The sequence below is a fragment of the Leptosomus discolor genome, chromosome 11 (genome assembly GCF_034619465.1).
Source record: "Leptosomus discolor isolate bLepDis1 chromosome 11, bLepDis1.hap2, whole genome shotgun sequence".
NCBI lineage: Eukaryota > Metazoa > Chordata > Aves > Leptosomiformes > Leptosomidae > Leptosomus > Leptosomus discolor.
The window spans coordinates 12,000,146-12,027,881 of NC_141401.1; the positions used below are offsets into that span (position 1 = coordinate 12,000,146).

At 35.2% G+C, this 27,736-nt stretch overlaps 1 protein-coding gene across 1 annotated transcript; it reads right to left on the reverse strand.

Moving 5' to 3' along the window:
* On the reverse strand, positions 1–27,736 carry FGF7 (fibroblast growth factor 7). Its single transcript, XM_009948127.2, has 3 exons — positions 27,451–27,736; positions 582–685; positions 1–195 (listed from the first exon to the last, which is right to left on the reverse strand). The coding sequence occupies exons 1-3, from the start codon at positions 27,734–27,736 to the stop codon at positions 1–3; spliced, it is 585 nt and encodes a 194-aa protein (XP_009946429.1).

Consider the following 27,736-nt stretch of genomic DNA (forward strand, 5'->3'; position numbering starts at 1 on the left):
TTAGGATATTGCCAGTGGAAGAAAGTGGGATGCTCTATGTTCTTTCTTTGTTTTTTTACCTTTCATGGGGACCCCTTTGTGGTTTAATGTAACAAACATCTCCTTTCCTTTGTGTGTCCATTTTGCAGAAGCGTATGTGTTATAATGGTTTTCTTCAATCAGTTCTATGAAGTTGCAGTCTTCATTGCATACTTTCTGTTGAGAGTAAATAATAAAATAGAGTAAAATAAGTACAAGTGTTTTTTTAATGCTTAGATTAGGGAAGATGGGAGAAGGATATGCATTATAAACCCCACGTATTATTAATATTTTTAATAAATAAATTTGGCTTCTGAAACCTGAGTACTGAATATTTTAGCTTTGTCTATTCCCCCTTAGTGTTCCATGTTTTTAAAAAGTATGTAAGCTCTAATCACTGAATTTATTAAATGGACATAAAAGCCTAGTATGGGATGTATGGGAAAAGTACAAGATACATTTTAATTTATTAGGAATCTATTTTATACAAACTGTACGGGTGCTACAGCTAAAAAAAGATTGTACGTGATGATTGTATACCCAGGAGAAGTTTTCATCCATACCTTTCCATAGAGTCTTCCTGACTTGTTCATTGCCAGAAAGTATTCACTTTCCACTCCTTTGATTGCCACTATTCCAACTGCCACTGTTCGGATTTCTAGAATACCTGCAAAGGCACACAGTAAGGGCTGTAAAATGGTTGTTTGTTCTCCAGTCAGCTTAGAAGGTTTGGTTGAGCTAATATTCGGTAACACTTCTGTTTGTAGAAAATCTGCAGCAATCGTTCTTAGAAAACAGAAAAATTATGTATTTATTCGTGTGAAGAAAGGGCTAGACTTTAAAAATTGTCTGTATGTGATCATATCTGCACACAGCCACTTAAAGTGTATGGTGGTAATTTTGAAGTATATTCTGAAGTTGTGATGTTAGCATAAGTCATTTTTCTATTTTCAAAGAATCTTAGAATTTATCAGGCTCAGGGTTTCATTTAGAAGAATTATATACATAGCCATCAAGGTTCACAGAATTTGTGTAAAGCCTTTATTTTGAAGACTAGTGTAGCAGTATCATCTCCTTGAAAGAGTGTAAACCTTAGAACTTGCGAGTGATAGAAAACAGACCACAATGTCTTAAATAAGATAAAGTATTTGCTTGACCTTTGTATGCTTTTATGACTGATCAGAGCTGTAAAGATACGTGTATTTGAAAATCATTAAAAGCTGCTCTGGGAACTTATTTTTTTCAAACCCAGAAAACGTTTAGAGTTGTTTTCTATAAATTTATTTTCATCTCGGTGATGTATATCTGCAATAGCTTTTTGTAGTCACTATGATACTTCTAAGTTACCTGCAACATAAAAAATATTCTTACATTAATAAAGAAAACAACAACTGAGCAAAGGCAGGGGGATGGTGCATGTTATTAAGGAACACCAGGTGGTTTTCAAGCTTAAATATTATTGTTGTTTTAAGGAGAAGTTTAGAGTTATGCTTCTGAGTTTGAGCCATTTCTTCCTGAGTCACCTGCAGAACTGTGTGCAGTAGCATCTGTACCGTGACTCGTTCTCCAAAATGGGGTCTTTCAAAGCCAGCCAACTCTAGGCAAATTCCAATAGCTAAGTATAGGGGAGAGAAGTGAGGGAGGGGGAGAGAGAGAGGCTTGTGTTAGTGTCGCCTGAAAGACGACCTTGCTCTTGAACAAAACATTTCCTTTTTTTAATCTTTCAAGTTTGTATTGACTCTTCACAGCTGCCACACGTGATAATAATTTTTCATTAATTAGGTTTTTTAGAAAGGCATGAAATATTTGTGTTTCTCATTGCTTATACTTTTTTTAATATCCTGATGTCCTTGGCTTTCTTTACTGTTGTTTTTCTTTCTGCCGTGGTGTTACTGATATTTCAGTCCTAGCCTGTATTGCTTACTTTTTTCTTCCTATTTTCCCTGCCAGAAAGTCAGTTACCTCTTCTCATGGTGTGTGTCCTGCTAGGTGTTCATCTCTGAACACTTATACTTCTGCACTTCTCTATAATGCTAAGCCAACTTTCAGTAAAGCTTTTACAATTCTTTGACAAGTACCACTCTGCTGCAGGCCTAGCAACAATTCTTACAAAGGGTAATTTCTAACTGAAACTTACAAAAATTACATTAACTTTCATTTAAATTTCACTTTAGAAAAACCACAGAGAGGCTGAAAAACAGATGAACATCTGCACAAGGCCAAACAAAGAACATAACAGTGGAAGGGATCTCTGGGTCATCAAGTCCAGTGCTCTGCTAGCCTGGGAATTGCATCAGATAATTCTCTTCATAAACTTTGCCAATACTAAATTGGAGTTGTTATTTCTTTGCCCCCAGTGTTTCCGCCGAAGGCTGTTCCAGAGTTTGATTTATTTTAATGGCTAGAGACTCTGTAGTAACTTGCAATCTGCATTTTTTCAGCAACAGCTTATATCCATTTGTCCTCTTGCCTATGCTGGCCATTAACTTAAGGAGAGGGTTTTTTTTAAATCTATGTTTTTCTATTTATACAGAATTAAAAAAAAAGTAAGATTCAAAATGACTTTTTAAAATAAGTCATGCTAACAGGAATTGAGATTTTCTTGAGTAAGCTGATGTTGGCTGAAGAAATACTACTACTTTTAAAAAGGAAATGCCAAAAGCTTTTGTCCAAGGCAATATTATTATTAGAATTTTTATATTATTTTTCAGGTTTTTTATTCTCTGAAGTATTTGGTGACATTCATACTAACTTGTAGGAATTATTTTAGTTTGGTTTTGGGTACTCGTTTTTCTACTTTATTCTCAGTTGAGACATAAACGTCTTTCATGTAGAATTTGGTATAGGATAGAAATTGGGGATGTAAAAATATTTTAAAAGCCTCCTGTATAGCAAATCTAAATTGCTAAATAAAATGTTATCTATCCAAGTTATATTCTATTTATATTTTACAAGGGCACTACTTGTGATAGATTTGTAATATTCAGATCTTTACATGGTTATTCCTCTTACTTGTTAAAATCCCATTGTGCATAAAAAGCAATGCATTCTGATTGGAGACACATAATTTGAGATTTGTAAATTGTTATGCATATTCAGTACTATTTGCTGTATTATTATGTGCTTTTCACAATTTTAAGCAATTATGTACCCCCAGAATTAGGGCTAGTTCTCACATAAAAAATATTTGACACCCTCACTGAGAGGTGATATGAAATCCGAAGAATGTCTTGGGTCCTTGAGTGGCACTTTTCTGAAGATACTCTGTCTGTGCATCTCTCCATAAAGTTTAGTGAGGGACAGCACATGAGCTCTCCAATAACTATGTCACATTAAAAATGTTGTAACATTAGCAATGTTAAACAGAAAGAAAAGAGACCGCAGAGTTCAGTGGAAATAGAGCTTGTGTATTCTTGAATGGCTCAGAACTAAATGGCCTATTATAAATGGCATGTGCTCGTTTTTCTGTTCCCAGTTCTAGATCATGTCACAGCTGTTCTAATGTGTCTTAACATATCCCTGAAGGAGAAACAAATGTATGTGATTTAAATCTCTGAGGCCACATCTCACATGCAGTTTTGTATTTGGTGTGCATGTGATTCATCACTGGGTTCCTCTCTGTATTTTAAGCCATATGACACAAGTTCCTTAAGCAGCAAGACAGCGTACTGTAAGCTCCCTTTTCTTCTTCTGGAGGCCGTGCCTCAGTAATTCTTCTGTTCATTTCAGAAATGTAGTATTGCTGTAATTCATTGCATAATTTTTGTTTAAAATTATATAAATTATATCGGAAATGGAAACATGATTTTTAGCAAACTGGGAAAAGTAAGACTTTGGTGTGTAGTTAGAACTGTGATAGCTGATTTTAGCTGAGAATTTGACTTATGGGCTTTCAGTATATAGCCTTTTGTGTGGAACTCACTTGTTAATTACAAAATGTTATATACATATATTAATTTAAAATTTCTTTCTTTATGTACAGAAACTATGGAAAAAGACTATTAAGACTGAATAGTCATACACTGAAAGTTTATTAGTTTATATGTGTCAGAATTGCAGTTATATCAAATGCTCAAATATCGTATCCAATACCAGACATTTCTCACAGACCAGGAAGAATGATTTTTGAGTAATACTCAATTTAATACAGACAGAGTATTGCTTGTGAGTAATTGATGATATTAAAATCAACAACAAAACAGTAATATACTCTAAAGATTAGCTTAATAAGGATGGTAACTCACCAAACTCAAAGCTAAAGAGTGCCTTTTCTACTATAAGATTTTTGACTGCCTTTAAGATGTGAATTGAATTAAAATGCATTTGTTTCATTGCTCCTCTACTGTAAACTTAAGTGTAGCTGAGCTTCAGTGTTCATGCTAATTCTCGTTAGCTGGTTCATTGGAAGGAGGTAAATCTCTGTATCTGTATAAAAACGGTAATAGAAGTAAACCTACTATGTTGTGTTGTGGTTTTTGCCATTTTATACATAAGGCAAAAATTCTGTCCTCGTTAAAGTGAACAGTAAGATTTCAGCTAACTCAGCAGAGCCAGGATTTTATCCCTAGGTAGTTCCTTTGGTAAGGCTGGAGAGGTATAGTAAGCTAAAATCTTTTCAGAAAAAACCCACACAGAAATAGAGAAAAATGCTGAACAGGCACACGTGAGATTTGTCTGTGTCAGTTTCAAAATGTTAATGCAGCACCACATGCTTCAGAGAAGTTATAAAAAACTAAAATTTACAGTCAAAAATTCTAAGGAAAGCCTCTTCTCCTCAGTCTAACACTATACCATTCATTGTTTTCTATTAGCAAGTCCATTCTTATGTGCTTCCTTTCGAAGTAAAAAGTTCTAATCCTGTCAGTGTCTTTTCATGAAAGGGAAAAGGTCACCAAGATAGCATTGGAAAGAGAAAATTCTTATATTTATGTAGATTGTTTCATTTAAATACTCTTTTAATACTTTAATAACCAACATTACTTTAAAGACATGCTTAAATTGATCAGATGCTGATGATGTGAGATTCAGAAGACCAAACTTCAACAAGGTCTTGAATATCCTCAGTTTGAAAATGATAATACAGACTATGTTGTTCAGCTACTTTATCTAAAGCATTCACATAAAAGTTCAGAAGAGGTTTAAGAGAATGAATACTTGAATATATCACAAAGTAACTGGGAAAGAAATCAGATTAAAGCCAGAAAGAGAAAAACCCCTGAAAATGTGCATATGAAATTGAAAACAACTGTAATTTCTATACAATCAGCATGAAATTCCAAACAATTTTATATGGTTCCATGGTCAGTGTATCGAATGTAGTTTAAAATTCCTGTAGGGAATGAAGTTTCCTACAGAGCTGAAATTCTGTCCAGTGTACGTAAAAGACACTCAGCTGAGATGGGCTATAATTTCTCCTTAGAAAGGATGACTATAAATGCTGGCAGCAGTCTTTTTAACCACTTGGTGCTAATTAGATAACAGACAGTTGATATAAAATTCAGTAGAAAAAAACCCAAAGAACAAAACAACCCTGTAGGTCGACACAGCAGTTTTAGTGGGTGAAATATATACCAGTTTTTGGAGACAGTTTACATAATAAATGAGGTGAGTTTCCTGGCATTCTGGTCTGGAATGACAGTTGCTCAGTACTTTACAAGTAGAGACTTTTGTCTGGACTTACTGCGTGACTGTGGCCTGGAAGAGAGAACACTACCTCAGGCTGGAAATTTATCTAGAAAAACTGGCATTTAGCTATATCATTCATACCAAATTGAGAATTCTCATGTGAGGTAATTCTTTCCTGGCAAGTGGTATTTTTTGGGTTTAGTCAGCTGATATTGAGTACTTTTTTCTGATTTAGTAGTCACATTAACATTTTCATCTTTTAATTTGTTAAAGTTTTTTTGCTTTTACAGCACAATAATGCTGTGACAAACAAAACTTTACTTTTATTGCTACACAGTTTACAGATTATATTAAACTAATTTCCAACTGTATGCAGCCATCGCTGAACAGGCAGAGTTTCTTTGTGTTTGCCCATATTTGCTCAAATAACAATATCCTATCTATAGCAAAGTAGTGAAAGCCTTGTGATTTAGCAAAATTGGGGCATTTTGTCTTTAATTATTTTGCAGCCAAGAGGCTGAAAGAGCAATTGCAATTCTTGCTTCTGAGAGCTGTAAGGAAACCAGTAACTGCAATACTTTACTGAAGATCCAGCAGGTGGTAACAACCTGTCCAATGGGTCTAGAACCACGGAACTAGATATCTATTCCCATGCTAGGGAATTGCCCCAATATTTCAGGTGATAAGATTGTTCAGGAAGATTTCAGAAGTTTTAAGTACACATTGTATTCTGTCCCTCATCGCCTGGCTCTTTTTCCAGACATTTTGTATGTTGCTGCTATCACCTTGGTATCTGTCACATAATGTTTCTGGTCACTGCTCCTCGATTTATTAGTATCAGAGTTTCTGCAGACATCAATGCAAAGAGAAGTTTTGGCATCCATTACATTTTTCAGTAAGGCTGACAGCAGTTTCATCCCAGTAATTTTCTGTTCTGTCAGGTACATATGTCATGAGAAAATGTTTAAGGGTAAAATGGAAACTGCAAAGAAGACTTCTGTAGCCTTCTAAATGCTGAAAAGAAGAGAAGAAGAAAAGGAAAAGTATGTTTTTAAGGAAAGAAAAGCAAAAGCAAGTGTCCAGAAGCTAGTTGTTATTTACGTTCTTATTATTTCCATTTAACTAAGTAGCTAACAGATAACATTGAATGCTGATTTTTAAAATACTCTAAATGCTTTACAATACCAAATTTTATGCGATATTTACAGCATTTTATTTCTTGTGGCCTCTCTGTGCACTGAAGTTGAAAAAAATCGCAACAGTCTGTTGCTGATTTTTAGGGGTAGGGAGGCTGGCACGGACAGTTAGGCCCTTGTGAGGAATGTGTTTGTGAAACGCCCTTTCCTAGGCAGAATTGTCTTAAGATAAAGTATGTGGAATCTCAAAGAGGGAAAGAGGGGACAGAAAAGACTTGGATGGGGAATGAGTCAAAACAAAATGAAGCTTCTAAATGTCACCAACTTGTGTTTCTAATTAATTAAATTAGGAGCATATATTTATGAGTTCAAGTGACCTTTGCAGATGATTCAAGGTCAAGAAAAATACTCTTGTCATTGCTTACAAGAGAGTGTTTAATGGTATTTAATGTAATTTGTTATTTTGTTCTGGGATTTAATAAGTTAATGTTTGTGCCTCTTAAAGCAAGAAAATACAAATGACTATGGTCAATCATACAGTATTTTGGAAAACTTTCATGGTGTTATTAGTACACGCATGCATTTGGTGAGCCAGCACCAATAAATGCATCCATTAGCTGGCTTATTACACTTGAAGTGTTTTTCCAGAGGAGTCTATCAGTATTTGTTTTCTGAAAGTAAATTAATGCTTTCATTGGATAGTTTTCTAAGTCACTGGTTTCAGGAAACATTACCTCTTTCTAGCTCTTTTTAAAAAATAGTGTGTATGTGGTGAAGTATTTGTGCTTAAGTTATTTTGATTTTTAATAGTATTTTTAAATGCATGCATCTTAAAGTTCATTTTTAGGTAGACCAATTTTTGTGCTCATTCTCTCTCAAATAAAAAAATGTAATGGTAAAAAATTAACTGCAAATAAAGATATTAATTTAAGAGATATTGGAATATAATTTATTTTTTTGGTATGCTTCCCCAGTACTAAATTACAATTGCTAGAAAGTAGAATTTGCATTTTGTACTTTCCTTAGCAAGACAGTGAGAGAGTTTCCCAGATGGTACCTCATAGAACTTATGTTCATAAACTTTGTAAGTAGGAATAGATAAACAAGTATAATGGTTTTCAAAGCAGAGATGAGATTGTCTTCACCTCAGGAATTTTCTGACTATGGTTATGATTTTAATAAACAATTAATTATTGTAACAGAATAACAAGCTGGTACATACACTGCCACTTTCTTTTTTAACCATCATATATTTGCTTCTCCTTGTGCTACTCAGAATTTGGATTTATGGCACAAACACATATAAAACATGTTGTTTACAACATGGACCAATATGAAAGGCTAAAAAAGCTTTTGTTTAGAAGCTTTGTGCTGTGTCCATGTGTGCATTTGGTGTGCATGTGTAGATTATCTGAAGCACTCTAGATATGAATATAACTGTAAAAAAGATCTGCACATAAACAATGGATCTGTCAAGGATTTTCAGCAGAACAGTTGAAACTACTGCTGCAGTGAGGTGCCAGACATCTGGATATCACGGTCAAATATTCAAAGCACTCAAAACTCCTGGTTTTGTCCTGTGTGTGATTTCCAAGAAGGAAAAATTGTAGCTGTCTGGGGAAACATGATTAACGGTAGATATTCCTTGAGGACTTGATACAGCATATTGTTCAAGCATCCTCAAGTAGCAGAATTTCCGTATAGGATTTAGTCCGTGTGCAGGACATGTTTGATTAAGTGTAAGTAGCTGATGTTTAATTACCTTTTTGCAATTCAATAGGCACAAAAACAGTAGGCAGACTGTATTAAAAAAAAAAAAAAGAAAATGAACTAATTGCTGATCAGAAGTCCATCAAAGTGGGTTTTTTTTTGTACTTCAGTGGATTTTCATTTATTGATCATTTTAAAGATTCCTTGATGTTACATTATCCATAAATTTCTCCACTGTTTGCCAATCCTACAAACTGATTTAATACGTGCATTGCTGGATAAAACATCTTTATAATAAACCATTGTCCTGGTGGTATTCAACAGTTGATAGATAACTTAGTTACGGAATTTGAGCCATGTCAAGGTTTCTCAAAGAAACTGCTAACTTGGTAACTCTGTGGTTATCCAAACTTCAAAACCACAAAGGTGAAAACCAAAGAGAAGAGGAAGATACAACAGGGAACTAAAATCACTGTTTAGAAATGCTGTTATTTTACTTACAAGATCTGTTCTTTGCATGTGTACTTGGACTTGTGGGTGTTTACCTTTATGACAGAAAAGGAAGGGGTAAGCCAAATTCCACTCTTAAGTCTGCATTGTTCAAAGTATTTACGCAGTTTCACACGCATCACTGAATGCATAATCTGGTCTTCTGAATATGTATTACTGGCACCACAGCACGGAAAAGTCTGGTTTGAACTTCCAGATTGATGTTTAGGAAATACACCTTCCTTTTTACTTAAAGTTACCACATTTGATCTGCAGTGGGAAATATTAAAAGCCGTAAGACCTTTCCTAGTTATTTTTCAAAGTGAAAAAATGTAAAGCAGTGCTCATCAGTTTACAACACTCAGTAAAGCTTACCTCCACTAATTACTGTAGTGAGGATTTTAGTGACCATATTGCAATGAATTATTGTTGAAGAGAAATAGCTTAGGATTTCTGAGTATTTTTCCTTATTGTACAACCTGTTTGGCCTCAGTTTTATATGAACTCTTTGCTAGTGTTGGCGAGTTAGGTAGGTTTGTAGATCAAATGCTTCATTCTTCATTGAAAATGGTAGCGTAATAAGAATTGGTCTAGGATATTCTGACTCTAAATTGCCTCCTCTCCTTCTGTGTATTTGTCTTGGGAACATTAACACTTTGGACCACTGTCTTTCCAATATTTCTCTTGATTTGATCTTCAAAACCAAAAGGCTGAACCAAAAGGCAAAATCACTGAATTAGGTTGTAAAATTATGGAACTTCTCAATTTAGAGGTCTGACTTGTGAATAGCAGTATATAGTAACGACTGAGTAACATGCTCCCCCAGGCAGTCAATCGCTTGTGAATTTCTCATTAAACTTATTGGAACCCTTCACTTCGCTGATCTCCACTGTGCATTTCATATAAATATTTTCTTGATCAACCCCTTATACAGCAAGAAGTCATTTCTCATTTTTACAGGAAACTACATTTCCCTCCAATAAAAATTGCCTTGGAGCTAAACATATGTTTATAATGAAAAATAATATTATTTTATAGAATTAATAGTGTCATGTAAAATCCAAGTCTTAATCCTCAGTCTAAAAAAGTACTCTTATTACAGCATTAATAATTTGCTCATGTTAAAAATGGAAAAATTGATGGAATGACTGTTTACAAAATAAGCAGTAAGAAGATTAATGATTTAATAGTTTGGAGCTAAACTTGTTAAACAAATACTTTCCCTACAGCTCAGATGAATGATATTTCTAGTATTTAAATCTCTTGTGCCAATTTCTATAAAATAAATGATCTTTTCAAGTTTTGCAGACTTTCAGAATATAGCTTCAAAACAGCAAAAGTAAGTGTAAATGCTACTAATCAACCTTTTCACAGCAAAATGAGATATATCCATTTAGTAATGCAAAACTTCCCAAATTTAGAGTTTCAGTGCCTACAGCTATTTTGATTGTCTGAAACATGGAAAATTCCACATAGGACCAGAGCCTCCTGTCTCTCCAAATTCTTTCGTATTGCAGAAGTCTTTAAATATATTAATTTGTTCTTTCATGTTTGTTCCTATGCTATTTTGCGTTTTCGTGTAGTAAGGAGCCAGTGTTTTGGTGTCTTGCCCTAGCAGCGTTGCTGATTAAATTTCCTTCCCCCTTTCCTGGGTAGAATTAGTGATCATAGTTATCAGAAAATTAGTCATGTAATTTCTATGGAAGACTTTTTCTTCTGTTTTTCTAAGGAAATCAGGAGTGCACATTCACATACCTTTTATCTGTATAAGAAATCAAATGATTCATTATCTGGATTGTGTTCTGAAGAACTTCCACTCCAGGTCCATTTCATGTACTATTATGGCTCATCACCTATATAAGTAGGCTGCAGGCAGTTGCAAAGATGGCATAAATATAACATGGCGCTGAGTGCTCGAGTTATTCAGTTAAAAGGGACAGAAATACATCTAAAACAGAACCTGTTCTTTTTTATATTAAGTATTCCCTCACCCTCGAGGTCTAGCTGTTTTATTCTGCATATTGTACTGTCTCCAGCTGTTCTGTGGCAGCTTTTCTGGTCCCTGTAAGAGGCTTGACAGAAGAAATAGCAGAGCCGTATTCTAGGGACAAACTGAATCTGCAAAATGCCTTCCTGTTCCTTCAGGATGATTTAGAATTATACACTGTTGACAAATATTACTAAAAGCTATTATTAAATGCTTGTAGAATGATCATAATGACATTCTCGGTGCTCAAAACTGTATTATCAGATCAAATATAAAGTAAAATGCATTTTAATAGTGAAAATGCTCCCAGAAGTAGCTACTAACCAAATTATTTTAAATAAGTAAAATTCAGAAAGTGGCTGCATAAGAAAGTGGCTGCAGTGTTCCAGAGCTTGAATGTATACTTAGGGGCCTCTGGCACAGGAGCAAATAGTTTTAAATAGTTTGAAATTTTGGACAGTAAAATTTTGTTCCATGCTGTTAAGAGAGCATTTCATTCATGAACCCTGCAATCCTTATTGTAGGAGATAGAAACCTTTTCCCAGTCTAAGCAGTTATGTAAAATGTAGGGCAAGCACTACCCAACCAAATACATTTTAGTTTGATTTCCAAATCAGACGTGCTACTTGGTGCAGGAACAGCTGAAGCCAGACATCAAATTATATATAAACAAATATATCAATTACAGCATCTACAAGAACACAAGCAGGCAGTACATAATTCCTTTCAAGGTATAAAAGGCAAGAAGCTGCTAAGAAAGTCATACTAACCCCTTGCTGTACCACAGAGTGGGAATTGATAGAAACCATCTGGCTCACTCTTTCTGCCTTTGTAACACCATTGAACATATATTTATATGATATGGTCTCTCAAATTGTTCTGGTTTGCTGCCGACAAGTAATTTAGATGTAGTTGAACTTTCAAAAACTATATTAGACCAAACGCTGAAATATAAGCTAATAGAAGGAGAAAATTTAAAACCACTCTAACTCAACACCAATCTAATAATTGAATCCAATTCTGATAAATAAATTAGGATTTTTGTACCTGATGTTTCTCCTATCTTGCTCAGTATATCGATCAAAACATGTGTCAATTATCCAACTTTTTTTCAAATAACTTAATTCTTTGTCTTAATTTTGCCTAATGTCATTAATTTACAGCTAGTTACACACTGGTTTTACCAGTCTAAAAATTTTGTCTAAGATGAAAGCCTGACTTCAGGGAAATCAATAGAATATTTGCTATTACACACAGGCAGAGTGAATATACCATGGGAGCTGTAGCCAAATCTCTCTTTTAATTTGTATTTATTTGTGCACTTTTTAATATGCCTTTTTAAATTCAGCTTGTTTATGTTTAGCTTGTAACCAGGGCTAAACTCTAACAGTTGCTCTATCACCTGATGACCCCTCACCAGCCAGGGAAGGGAATCAGGAAAAGGAGAGCAGACCTGCGGGCTGAAGTGAAAAGATTTAATGAAAAAGCCCTAATCCCAACAAAGGTGTACAAAGTTATACTCAGGCAAATGAATATGCAGCGGTCACAATCAACAGGAGACCAGTCCTCAGAAGCAGGGAGATGCCAGAGGAGGAACAAGACAAACCTCAGCAGGAACCCCACAGGAGCTCCCTCTCCTCAGCAAACCTTCCCCCTTTGCAATGACCATGACATTACAGCATGGGCTACACCTGTAGCTGACTCAGGTCAGCTGCCCTGGCTGGCCTGAGCTTGCTTGGCATGGCTGGCCTGTGATTCTATCCCAGCCAAACCACAAGTTGAATTATCCAGTTTGAAAATCAGAGGGATTTTTTCAGTTTTGGCTTCTAATGCTAGGATGTAGAGAAAATCAGATGTTAACAATTTTGAGTTTGATCATACAAATATTTGTGCACACATTAGTGTCACGTAAATATTTTCTAGAGTTCACAGCCTTTCTGTGCTTTGCTTTTCTCGAGTGCTACATAGAAATAGTGTCCTAGCTTTTTAGTGAAAGTTAACTTGTACCCTAGAAGTAGAAAGAAGGACTCTGGAACCAAGGACTGCGCACATTCCAGTGCGTTGTGATAGAATAGTATGATGTTATCTTCTGAACAGAAGTTAGCAGTCATAGCTAACATGTAAAAAGTCATGGGAGAAAGAGAACAGTACTGCACAGCTAACAGAGCATAGGGTTAGCCAAATTATAAGAAAAGTTTCTTTAAATGTTTTTATTAACTTTAACACATTTTTATTATGTGTTATTGATTTGTGCACAACCCAGTTTCCCATTGCTTTTGTTCTAGTTTTTATATCCCCATGTGTGAATCAGTGCAGTTATGTTTATTTCAATTAAATTATCATAGTTTATATTAGCTAAAGATATATAAAGGGGACATACAAAAAGGAAACTATGCCATTAGTTAGAAAGCTGCCTTGGGTTGTTATCCGCTGTTCCTTTGCATTCTCACCAATAACCCCACCCACAGACTAGTTTAAAGGAGGATTTTCATATGCACCTGATGCTGCTTAACTCCACCTTTAGTTACTGAAACTGTGCCTTTAGTGACTTAGACAATCAAGTCTCTTAAAAAGATTCCATAAACATTTTGACAGAAATTGCTCTAAAACAATTACATTAAATTTTAAAACGTTAGTAGTATCGGTGTGCCTTAACAGTCATCTCTCAGTTAACCAGAGGCAAGTATTTAAAATGTGATAGAAACTACTTCACTTTCTTTACCAACTAAGGAAAGTTTCTTATGGACCTGAACTGCATAAGAAAGGATCGAGCTCTCCTGTGCCTGTAAAATGCAGTAGTTAATTTTCTTGTCTCTCAGAGCACACAGGTACTACTGTATCACTATATGGTGACTATTTATAATAAAGTTATCTGTGACAAGTCTGCTAAAGGATTTAATATCTTAAATTTAGATTCGTCCTGGCAGCTATATTATTATATTGGCAGAATTCCAAATTTCCATCTCTGACAATAATGGAACAACCTGTTTGAAAGACTACAGTGTAGTGCACTGGCATAAGCATAAAGACATACTTTTCTCTTGATCTTGAGACAAATGGAAGATTTCATACCACTTAAGCATTTGATAACAGCTTCAGACCAGGGCCTTTGGGAATGCTTCACTTTTCAATTTCTCTGCTACAGTTCGTGCAGTTCTTATGTTGCTTTTATATGTATTGGTGTCATGAAGTTTTGATGAACTCCGTAGAAGTAATACATAAGCAATCTGTAGCGGAATACATGGGCTGCTTTAAAATCTGGCAAGCAGCTGGTCTGTGATTAGCCAATGTTTGAAAACATGCGTTTCAGCTAATGGGCTTAAACAAGCACCTTGTTCAAGCAGGGAAGAGTAAAATATTCTCTGTAAGGAAGCAGAGTAACATGGCAGAGATTTCTTCCATAGGTTCATAGAGCTAGAGGACTCAGATAAAGGGCAACGGGTTTTTAATATTAGACTATGGGCTAGGTAGCGGAAGCTGTATGTGCAAATAAAAGGTTTGCAGCTCTTGCATTTTTGTTTTGTGGAGGATTTGCATTAAGCTTGTATAATGTTGTGACTGGCAGACTCAGTTTGCAGGCCTGTTTTGATTCTGCATTGTATTTGCAATCATTTCTACTCCTTATGGTACTGGTCTCTCCTGGTGTTTGTAACACAAAAGTTACTGTGTAACATTGGACTCAACAGGAAATTTTAGAACTGCCTTGAAGGCCATGAAGTTACAACAGCACAGAGCTTGGCTGTACCCATAGTGGTACGTCCTGAAATACATACAAAAAACCTGTTCTTGGTAAAGAACTTGCTATGCTTTTTGCTCTGACTGAAACTGTTCCAAGCACTTATGGTGGTGAAGAAACTTTTTTTTTGTTTCTTTGCATAAAATATTTGTGACTTCAGCTGTATTGCAACAGCAAGCTGGAGAAAAAGTACCAAAGTTGACTGAGAAGACTATTATTTTTTACCACACAAAATGAAACGGAAGTGCTTCTGCTGTTCTCAACTTGGTCTTTTTGTGCTGCCTTAATTGCCCCATGACTATCAATGTATTCTTTGTTCATATGTGAATGCAAATGTTATATTGTAGAAAAAAAATTACAAAAATAGGTTATATTTCTACTATTAAATATATATTCAATATAAATAGTGCAATCAGTTTCTACATAGTATAGGAATGTGGATCTGTGTTTCTTTATACAGGTCCAAAAAGAATAAACTTCCATGTATATCTTTCATACAGAAATATAAATTTGCAATGTATTTGAAAATTAATATCTAACTATTTTTCGAATCAAATATCCTAAATTTGGAATATTCTGGCATATTGCACTCTTAAGCCTGTATCTTGAGTCAAATAAATAGAGATAGCAACATTACTCCTAGATAGATGTCGGTAAGATACAGATAAGTCATTCTGACTTGGAAGTCAGGAAGAGATTAATGACGGAACAGGAATTTCATTTTCGATTATGCTGTCTGTATTATCAATATTATGAAACCATATCTTAAAATAGCACAGAGGTTTGCAGAAGAAATAATTGTTATTTGGCATCTTTTAAAATTAACTCCTCCAGCCATTGATAGGCATCAATAACAAAACTCTCACTGATTTCAGTAAAGCCAGGCTTTGACAAACGGCATGTATTTGTCTCTTTCCTAATATGGGTCTTTCAGCTCTTGAGCAAACTTTTCCTAATGAATCACAGGGTTAGATAGCTTTTCCACTAGTCAGTAGCTTAACTCCTCCACAGCTGTGCAGTATTTTTTACTTTCAACAGCAACTATTTAGACTATAATGACAGTTCTCTGTAGTTCATCAGTCAGTCAATATGCATAGAACAGCCATATTTTGACTGTATGTTGAAAAGAGAGCTAATGCTGTACTTTCCTCAGTGATTACTTTCTCATGTTGATTACATCTCTGTGTTGCTGAGAATGCACTTCAATCAAATACCTTTCACACAGAGAAGGAAATATTTTTGAATGTAGAACTCTGTGTTAATTAAATACATACAGTGCAGTCTGACAGGGCTCAAATCAGACTTTTTGCGCAATACCACCTGTGATGTAAATTGCAGCACATGTGATTACAATAGATGATATATATAATTCTTTAGGGATCTACTAACAGAGACTAGTTTGGGATGCAACTGCCAGGTAGCTGTTAAGAGGAAATCAAAGAAAGAAATCTGCCCAGTGTGATGGGTCTGGAGCCAGAAAAGAGTAAAGTCATTAAATGAGAGCTGTAACTAGGAATTCTACTTTGCTAAGCTGAGTTGAACTGAAATTACCCATAATTGCATTGTTGACGTATGAACAAGAAAACAATATAATAAGTTGTGATCCAAAATCTTCAATAGTTACAGTGCCGTACAGAGGCAGAAATAGTCTACATTTTCCCGCGTCACCTACACAGGGGTGATCACCTGCATTCTAGTTTTGGAATTCATGTAGTTAGTTCTTTGGGGAAATAAGCATGATTACTTTCATGTGCAATTTTTGTACAAAACTAATGTTTGTTAAATTTTGTCATGTATTGATAAGGCTACCCCAAACAAAACGGTATCACAGACAGAAAAAAGTGAACAGCTAATGTGAAGAGGGAGAAGGAGAAGAAAGATTTTTGCAATGGCAGTCATACAGTCTAATTTAGCCCTAGCAGGAAAAAAAATGTGTATCTTATGGTTACAAATGATCACTTGCAAGAGGTTAGGAGAAAGTCAGGAAATATGGGTTCTATTACTTGTTTTGTCTCACGCAGTTGCATAACAGCAGCTACTTGCACATTTTTGAAAATATCATCTGAAGTGATTTAGAAATAAATCTAAGTACCATATATATGCTATGGGGTTTAGGCTCAAGTATTGCTTTTCCAAATGTAACTTGCAATGTCCCTTGAGTACTTGTCAGCACTTTTAGAAAATTGTCTCTGGGATGTCTACAGATCCTGTCTGAGAAGGGCAACGTACAGAGCTCCTACTCGTGTTTATGAGATATTTATAGAAGGCGGAAAAGCAGGATTAGTACTTAGTCTTAGTTTGGCAAAGATGGGTATTTATTACATTCCAAATGTTAAACAGTTCTGAATAATTTCTCCGATAATTTCTAACAATAATTGTGATAAATATATCTTCTATCACTAGATCATTTTCTGCTTAAATGATAAAGCCATTGGAATTCATCACATTCTCTTAAATAATCTGACTGGATCAGAGCTAGGCTGTTCACCACCTTACTAAATTAGCAGGTTTATGCATCATATGTTACAAACCACCTGAAAAATTTTGCTTTTGATCTAATGATAGTTTTATGATTTTGGTATAGACTGGTTTTGCTTCCAGTGTTCCATCTGGATGAAAGTGCCAATTTAGAAACTCATTAAACCATTCAGAACATGTCCTAGAACAGTATGATTAAAGTAGATGAATTCAAATTCAAAACACTGAATTATTTAGCTAAAAAAATTAACAGAGCATGATTTCCTTGAAAGATGTGGTAATAGTTTCCTAGAAAGATGTGGTAATCTTTTTTTTTTTCTTTAATTTTGTTGCACGACAGTTATGTTCAGTAGTATAGACTGAATTTCCCGAGTCACACAAAGCTGCAATCAGAAATGAAGGCATATTAACTAATTTTAGTTTGGCATCTATTATCAGGTAGCCCGAGCACCAGTTTGCTAATTTGAACGTTTTGATTTAAATTGGTGTATAATTATTTAAAAGAGTGGTTTTATTAATAGCTGTATTATTTTCACTGCTCAACTTAAGAGGCGCTTGAAGGGACAAGTATAAATAGCCTAAGACTCTTGCCATTTACTTTATAATTTGAGCAGAGTCTCCTAAGGCTACTCTCAAAATTCATGTAACATTTGGTTTCCTTTGAATAAATATTAACCACAAACTCCAATACCAGTTCACCCAAATACATGGCTGTTACACTGCTAGTAAGGTAGGAAAACATGCCAGACTGTCTTTTACAGCCTCAGTAAGAAAACTTCCTCCCTGACTGCTGAAACATGCTCAGACAGAGTGCTCGGCACTCTAAAGTGTAGTACCAGTGTTGTAGGGGTGGTGGGATGTAAAAGGGAGCAGGAGGCTCAGAACACCTGTGTCGCTGATTACATTAGTAAGTGGGAGGAAGGAGGGCACAGCCAGCCCCTTGCAGCTAGCCGGCAGCAAGAAAGGAGGGTTCCTTACAGGAAAGAGGCTCTCCGTGGGATTCTTACTGGGATTTTCTCCACAAGTCTTATGTTGTCTCTTACCTGATGAGGTAGGTGGTAGTATTTGCATCCTGAGGGGATGAATGATCTTTTTGGAATCATAATTTAAACATGAAGTATAAGAAATTTTCTTTTTTCTGGCTTGTATATGATGTGTTAGGGTGCTCTAAAGAAGAATTTGCTTGTCCTGGAATTTATTATACTGTTTTATTTGGTTTTGGTTTTGATTTTCAGTCTTTGCTGGAAATACTGACCAGGATTTCCATACTCAGTAAAAAGTGTAAAATGTTCATTTAAAAGAATAGAGCTTACTTTAATTGGAAGAATGTCTTTGTGTCAGCAGTTAGGTTGAAAATAGCCTCTTGAAGTTGTATCCAATCTAGTTTTTGATTAGTGCCATTTGTAGGCAGAGTACTGTTTCAGTATTTGTCACACTTGCAGTTCATATGTTGTCAGAGATGTGCTTAGTGTATGTCAGAGATTTCTTTTTGTACCATGTTATAGCACGGTATTGGTAAGATAGTGCCAAACTGACACAAGCAACAGTGCTGCATGGGGAATTCAATTGGGATGAATCTCACTTTGGGCACAGGTATTTGTCCCCATCCTTATGTAAAGGTAGCATTACCGTTTTTTTGCTGTAGCATTGGAAAGTGATACGGTTGTGATCACTTTAAGGCTTCTCAAGTGCAGTATCTCCACATAAGCAAACATAAAGGACCACTGCTGAGGAAGATGTTGTGCTGGACTTTCCCACAGCATAAATCTGTCTCTTGTAACAAGGTGGGCCTAACAAGCCAGTCTCGTTACTTGAACCATTGTGTGCTGGATTTACATAGCTAGTTCTTTACATCCTGGTAAAACCTCATCAACAAGCACTCAAGAACTGCTTGGATTTCTTTGTGTCATCTTGCACGTTATGTGTAGTCCCAAAGCTTCATAGGCTATTCCAAAGGAAATAAACTAGCATGGTAGAATTTAAGTTGCTTTTCCTGGTGGATGTTGCACTTTCCAATTGTACTACTACTGGCTGTACTCTCTAGGATTCAGTCATCCTTTCTATTTTACTTAAGAGTTTCTGTCAGGGAGTACAACTCTAGGTTTCACAAGGTCTTTGCAGCAGAAGCTACACTGGGAGTAATCTGTCCATTCCCCACTCTGTGCTGCCTTCTTCCCTTGACTTGGCTAGATCCTCATTTTCTCCCAAATCCATCTGCTTAGTGGCTAGCTAGAGAGCCTGAGCATTGCCACCCTTAGAGTTCATGTAGACCACTCAAAGGGCAAACCTACCATCATAAGGCAAGGTTGTGCGTGTGTTAGGCAAGAAGCCAGAAAGCTCCTGTAGTGTGCATTTCCACCCACCTGACAAGCATCTGAAACTTCGCATTTGCCACTACGTTGCTTACAGCTTTGTGTACCAACAGCCCACAGAACTATGGCACCAGTTCACCTGAGCATCTCTGGGACTCCAATACATATTCACATGCAAGCTTTTCAAAATTTGATGTTGATTGTGACTATTTTCCCCCCCTAATATCTTCAGCTCTAGATAATATGTATGTTCATCTATGATAATTTATATCTTTAACAATCATAAAGTTCTCTATTTACATTTTTTTCTATAAATGGCTACTTCTGATTGAAATATCAAATCCCACTTGACATTTAAAAGTCATAATAATAACTTATAAAATTAGCTCAGGTTATCAATGAAAATCTGCTTCTTGTTAGCAGGTGGGTTTTTTCCCGTTTTGAAATACGTTACCTTCTAGTTAGATGAATATTAAAATTCCAGGGTATCAAAATGGTCAAGGACAAGTCTGATTAGCTTCTCTTTATAGTCTGTGGCACCTCCCAGTGTCTATTAACGTGTTTAAAAGAAAGCCAGCCAGCTGACCAAAAATGGAAGTGAGGTAAAAGGCGTGTATGCTGTTAAAGGTTGAAGTACTAATGCTAGTAAACTCCTTCAAAAGAACCCACAGGTAATGGGGGTATTCAAAAAATGTTTTGATTGAAGTGAAGATGAGTGGTGTTTGTTACTCCCTGTTGGAGTTATTGTGGTTGTAAGTACTATGAAATGGTCATGTTTTCTGTGTTTTTGTTTATAGTTTTGCATTGATCTATCAGTGTTCTGACTGTTTAATTTTGGAAGATTGCATACTGAAGGAAAATTCAGTGTTTTTAACAAAATACCTAGACTTTTTAATAATTTCATCCTGTCTTTGAATTGTCAGATTCCCACCCTAACTTTAAAAGAGCAAATGCTCTGTTGGAATAAATTCACATAGCTTTGCTGATGTTAACTGGGATTTACCTGTCTGATTGTCTGATTCAGCCCGTTCAGAATATTGTAGTCTTCTGTTGATAAACTATGCAGGTACTAGATTGGCGTAGGCAGTGTGTGCATACTGTAAAAAAAAAACCCGTTACAATTTATTCCTCATTTTGTTCTTGGTTTCAAAAGCTGAATAATAGTCAAGAGAGCATATTGATTGCATTGGTATTTTTATTGCTTTTTTTGGTGGGTTTTCATGAAGTTGTGGGCCACATCTGTGAATATCCGCTTCCAACTTTTCAGCACCAAATGTTATAAAGAATTTTTTCCATTTGTATAAATGATGTCATGTGTTATGAAAGTTTTATAGCAGTGAATTGTCACACTTTGATTGTTAACCTCCATTATGTTATTGCCATAGGAATTTTCACTGTTAACTCTTTCTTAATAATGTTTCTAAATTACACACACCAGAAGGCTAACTTGACCTTTCCGTCAGCTCATATCCAGAATTAAAAATTAAAGTCAAAGGTCAAAAAAGACAATTGAAATACAGTTGCCAAATATAGTCATAGACAGTCAATTATGCAATGAAAGCAGTGTGCCACCCAAGAAGAGGAACAGCCTTCATTTGCCTAAACTTACTCTGTTTTGACGAGGAAAGCGTTCCAAAATATACTACAAGTTGACACATCTTATAGTGTAGGACAGTTTAATTATATGCTTTAGGATATCTTGGTCTTCTGGAGCTTTAAGGAAGACCGAGGGGGAAACTAGCTTTGTTCTGTACTCCAGGATCCTAGAAACCTAAAAAAAAAAATCACTTTCAGATACTCAAATGGTACAGAAGGCTGGAAGCTGTGAAGGGAGACAGTCTGGATTTTGGGTTTGTTTTGCAAGACTGACTGTATAAGGAGTTAAATTTTCTAGCAAATTTTGTTTGTGTGTATGTAAAATTGCTTCCTTAAGATTCATCTGAGCTCTGTGTTTTTCTACCTAGCTACTGACTTCAGTTATTTTAGTTAATATTGTATTAGTCAATATTCTATAATAAAAGTATTTAATACCTATAACATTAACACACAATTCTTTTTGTAGGTTTGGATGTATTTTCACTAATAATTTTTAAAGCTTTTTACAGAGGTGAATAATTCTTTTTAATAGAGACACAGAATTTGAAGAATTTTCCTAAAGTCTGTAAGCAAATTGCTTAAAAGTTTGGATTAGCCTCAAGTCTCTTGAGTCTCAGGTCAGGGCCACTTCAGCACATTTTCTTCAGGATGGAGCAATAACATGCTTAATGATCCAATACTGAATATTTCATACATTCAGAAGTTGTAAACAATGGAGGGACAAAGCTGTGAGGGAGAAAGGGCTGCAATTTGTCATTTTTAATGTATCCTGTACCTGCTTCTGCAGTTGGCTGCTAAACTTGATTGATGGTTCTATAAAAATGTAACATTTCTCTTTTCTGATATATCTCAATATTGAGAGATTCAGAAAAACTGACAAACCACAGCTGAATTATGAAGATGTAGCAAGGTCAAACGTTTAAGCACAATGTGTATAGATTCAGTATAGATGTTTTTCACTGCTTATACTGGTTTTTAGCTCATACCCCAGTTTTGAAGAACACACAGGCAGACATAGCCCTGTTGGTGTACATTAGCTTGCGAAGCTGCTGCCTGTGCCCCAGCCCAGAGGTTTGATTCTCTCCTCCCAGAGTTTATGCAATCATTTTGTGTTCAGAGTGAGAAGAAAGTGAGTATAAACTGCTATGTTCTAGCTTTACACGTGTTTATCAGCTGAAAAATACCTTGGAATAGACAAGGTGATGAAGATTCAGGAGGTAAATTCAGAAGTGATGCAGAATTTTAATTGTGTTTTGTGGCACCCCTGTCATACTGTCAGTTGAGCACTGACCTGGACATTGATATGCGAGATCTGAAGAATTTTGCTGCAGTGGTTCAAGACTTTATTCCCTCCTTTCTTCTCCTCACTTCCCCCAAAGGGTACTCTTATTAACAGCAGGCATCACTCGGCTGCTTCTGTTGTCTGCATCTTTGCTAAAACCCATCCTCGTCAGCAGTTGATGGGGAAAAGCTGGGATTTGTGATAAAGTAGAGGCTATGTTATAGACACAGAATGTCTTCTCCTGCTTGGAACTGGACGGGTGGTATCTACCACCAGTGCTAGACAAAGAGCTACAGAGGGAGCAGGGAAATCTGTTTATATTTAGATCTGATTAATCACTGTAGGAGAGAAAGTCATCCTTGGCACTGTAGGCAAACTTTGAGAGGATACGCATATATTGCCTTTTGAATTAAATCTCTTTCTGTTAAAACTGAAAAGATTAGCAAAGTACTATTATGAAGCAAAAGCATTTTCACATCAGTGAAGGTTTGCTTCTCATGACACCAATGTATTGGTTGAACCAACAACCTCTTAAAATTCAAGAATGCAAAGTCAGACTTTCTGAACACATGTAACCCTTTAACAGAATCTGGTATGTCAATCCTGCCTTGACAGATCCGATTTTCGGATACTGAATCTTCTTTCTCCTCTATGCAATATGTATTTAAGCTATAGAAATAAAATTTATATAGTGGCACAACATACATAGTCCAACATTTGTTTACACTAGGAAGCGTGTATAAATGCTACTGGAAATAATTTTGATTTCTAAGCAAGTTTGAGTATTTAACCACTAAGAAGCATAAAAAGTGTAGTTTGTCAGCAGTTAGGGTTTAGCTTTAAACAAAACTGAGTTAGAGTTCATTTAATATTGCTGAAAACTATGACTTATTGGATTTTGATCAAAATAGAAGTAGTTTTCCAAAATAAAAATTTCAGCCATTTAGTGCCAAGATGTCACTACATTATCTTTTTTTTTTTTTTTTTTTAACCTTTTATTGGTTGTCTTATCCACTGAAAAGAAGAGGAAACAGGCACTTTCTGGGTCTAGAGCACACATGGAATATGATAGGATCAGACATCTTAGGATTCAGGTTCCAGGAAGGCTTTTCTAGTAACTAAGAGACCCTTTGAAGTCTTTAAAATGAGATTCCAAAGGCAACAGAGCGTGGAAAGTCCTAAAGCATCATCCAGTCATAGCTGTAAATCCTCTTGGATAGAGTCAAAATAAACTCTGATTTTTGCGGACTTTTTTTCTGAACAAAATAAAATCTGGCAAAATTCATAAACACAAAATGAAATTAAAGAAGTAGTAAGCAGTAATAAAGAGAGATTTGTTTTCTATCAAAGATGAAGAGTTAACAAATTGCCATATTATATCCAAGATTTGTTTAGTCACTCTCACTTTTTACAATCATTAATTCAAAAAGTCTGTTTTGTGTGCCCACTTAGATTATTTTACATGAATACGACACAGTTTATTTTTTAATAAAAAGCAATAATTTAGGCTTGGACAAGGTATAATAAGAGTTTCTCAAATTTTTATGAATAATGACAGATTTTTCTGGGTGACCTCATCTCTTGGCTGCTTCTTAATTCTTGCTTTAGTTTTTCAGTGTGTGACTCTTGCTTCTCGCTCTGCCTTTTAGTTTTCAGAATGAAAGCAAAGCTGTCAGGTGCAGTTATTTCCTCTGCTTAGTGGAGATCACTGTCCTCTGATTTGCTAAGTTTACTCTTGAGTTATCACCTTTATGTCCACCAGAAGGCTCTACTGCTTTCTGTGAAATGTGCACGGAATAATAATGTTCAGGTACGTAACAAGGCCATCACTGTTGTAAACAGGATTCAACAATTTGCTTTCACTGAAACAGTACACACACATTTCTTGGACTAAGCAGTTAACTTCTAATGAGTTTTGAAACAAGGGAATGATAAATATAGACTAATCACAACTGGTGAGTAAGGATTTGGTTCAGTATTTAACTTTGTCACGGAATTTCAATCCGTGTACATTTAATACAGTGGCTTTTGAATTAAAATCTTAGGAAATTTTAACGTGTTATTTTTGCTGTTACTTTCATAGGGTGTGTATATATATCTTATTCTGTAGCTTACTAGAGAATTTTTAAATACAAAGACCCTAATTCCTCACCGTCTTGGCATTCTTACATTTATAGTCTCGACTGATGAGAGAAGCTCTGTCAATTTTGGCACTTACCTAAGTTATGATGAAGTTACCATTCTACAGACATTTCTCAATGTGAAGATTGCTCTTCACATTATTCATGGGCTGAAAACAAGTAGTTGACTCTGTCTGCAAAACTGTCAATGCAGCTTCCTTTATGAAGCTAAGTTATGATAGTTAAAAATACACATTTGTTCTTGTTCTCCTTTTAGTAGCACATGTTAGTGATTCAAAAGGGAAAAGAATTCCTTTTATTATGTAAATGGCAAATTAGGATAAAATAAGAAGATACTTCTCGAGCAACACTTTTCATACCCATTGATTAATTTGACTGCAACTGTTCTGGGATTCCATCCTGAGAAACAGGTCTGATTTACCTTTTACTAACTTTCAGAACTGGAAATCACAGAACAAGAATATTGGAACACCCAGAGTAATACATCTTTGTAATGGGTATGATTTTGAAATTATGCTTTTCAGAGGCTGGCAATAAAGATAGCCTGATAGTCTCTTAATGTTAAAAGTTTGCTTAGGGAAACTCTATTAGTCCAGGTGGGTTTGTTTTGGGTTTTTTTTGCCTCACGTCATATAATTTTCTTTATGGCTGTTTTAATAGAAAGCCATAAACATATCTTCAAAAAGGCTTCTTACATATTCTGTTGAATAGAGAGTATGACAAAAAAAGATTTTCACAACACTAACTTTTTTCAGCTTAACAGAAAACTCAAGTTATCAGTGTTCACATTTTTCCAGTCCTCTTTGTCTATATTTCATTATTCTACTTGTCCAACAAAAGCTAGAGACAAACTTCAGATGGTGGGAGACTTCCCACATACTTTAGTTAAATTTAGTGGAGACAGTTCATCATAACGCACATCAGTTACTGAATAAACGATTCAAGTATTGATTGGTTTTTTTCTCCTGATACTTTTTGCATTTACCAAAAAGTAATTTAATTTTTTTCACTGTAATATAAATGTAAGAATTTAATGTCACAAGGTTGCCTTTCTGTAATTTGTTATAAATAGCTACCACCACTAAATATTCATAAACTGTTCAGAAAACTACAAAAGAAATGGATTGCCTTTAGCACAAGATGACCTGATACTTTCTAATAGTTTCACTACAGGACATTTCAGGGTGTCATTGGTGTGCTTCAGCAGCATGGTATCCTGCAGAGATTTTTTCACTTTACTTGAATTTGAAATAATGCTAAATTACTATCAAAGCATCATGGAAGTAAAAAAAAAAAAAAAAAAAAAAAAACCAACAAACCACCAAAAAAAAACACACCAAACAAAAAGACCCCAAAACAAAACCAACCCAAAAAAACCCCACAAATTTATACGATTATTCAGCTTTATATGCTATCATAATTTCTTTAAAGTCTTTGTAAATAATAACAAAAAACGGGGTACTGTGGATATTCACCTATCTGGAAAAAAATAGAAGACACTATTTCAATAGTCAGTAACAGTTTTTTCCAGTGACTTTTATGGGAGCAAGATTTCACTTCAAAACTAACCCTATGGATCTCTATTGTAGCAGTGTCCTCCTGAAACTCAATGGAAATTGTCTTGAATGTGGACCAAATAATTTATTTGGCTGCTGGCCATGTGTTGTCTTTCAGAGGAATATGGTTATTCAGTACGTAATAGTGTAGGAAGAAAGAAGACATATGGAAACAAATTTTAAAGAAACAGTAACATTAGTCAATGATTTTTGAGCCGTGCAAGTTGCCAAACACTTAATGTAGTCATGAAGTATAGAAATAAATTATGAAGCCCACTAGCCAAGCGCTTAGCATGCAAAGGTGCTGTTCTTATAGAAAATAAGCAGTCAACTCCAGCTGAAAGCTGATTCACACTATCAGTTCTTGAATCTTGATTTATTGATTTCTTTCGCTGTTGCTGTTATAAAAGCACAGTAACACATATAACCTACATTAAAACTGTTCTTAATAGCATCCTTAGAAATATATTTGTCCTTTCACTTGGCTATAAGCACTAGACCAGCAAGTGTCTGGTCCCTTTTCTTTATAATTTTGTTTTGAAATATGCAATAGTCCTATGTATTTTCCTGTTGTATCTTAATAAAGTAATGTCTTTTCAAGTAGATGTCATCTTTCTCTAAGTAAACAATATGTTTGTAATAACATGAAAGCCAAAGTGGTAAAAATAGTGACTGTAAAATTGATGCCTTCAGGTGAAAATGGGAAATATATAGATGTTTGTGTGAAAAATACAGATTAATACAACAATTCTTTTGCCAGTTCAAAAATTGTATTTGGTACAGCTTTGCAAAATATTATATGTCCATTCTCTCTAGATGAGTCATGTTTTTGGAAGAAAAGGGAGAGAATATTTTTTCAGCATCATGATCATTGTAATAATGAACTGCAGAAACTATAATAGATTTTGTTCCTGGCTTGGCAAACTATCTAAAAGATTTTGCAAGAGTTTACATAATTCTTTCCATTGGACTTTCTAGTATTGCATATGTTTTAATTGTTAACTCAAACACACCAAACTTTTAGGTAGTTTGTGGACTATATAAATGTGGTTTAATGTTTCATAAGTATTTTATGAGCAGAGTTTGTGGTTATACATTTTCATACTTACAACCTTAATTCACTTGTTAAAATAGGCTCTCTGTTTGCTAATAGTTACCAGCTGTAACTAATACATTTGCAGATCTACAATGTAGTATTTAAAATGACGCATTTCAAAATCAATAACAAATGTCCTGCTGTAGGATTAATTAGAAGACTTGTCTTATACAATGGTCAGTACACTATACAAAATTCTCTTGAAATTACAATAAATCAAGGAATAGGAAACAGTGACGTGTAAATTTCTAAAAAACTTAAAGTAGGAAAAGCAAAAATACTACTTACTGTAGTTGTTGTTTGCTTCTCTTGTCCCTTTTACTTTGCCTCGTTTGTCAATCCTCATATACCACTGAGTTCGACAGAAAAGTCTTCTCACTCTTACATCCCCCCCTTCCATATAATCATAGCTTCTGGTATGTCGCTCAGGGCTGGAACAGTTCACATTTGTAGCCATTTGCTCTGGAGTCATGTCATTGCAAGCTAAAGATATAGTGCCCATTAGAAAGATAATGTAAAAGTATGATCTGTAGAGCAAAATTGGCAGGATCCATGTCAGTATCCATTTGTGCAT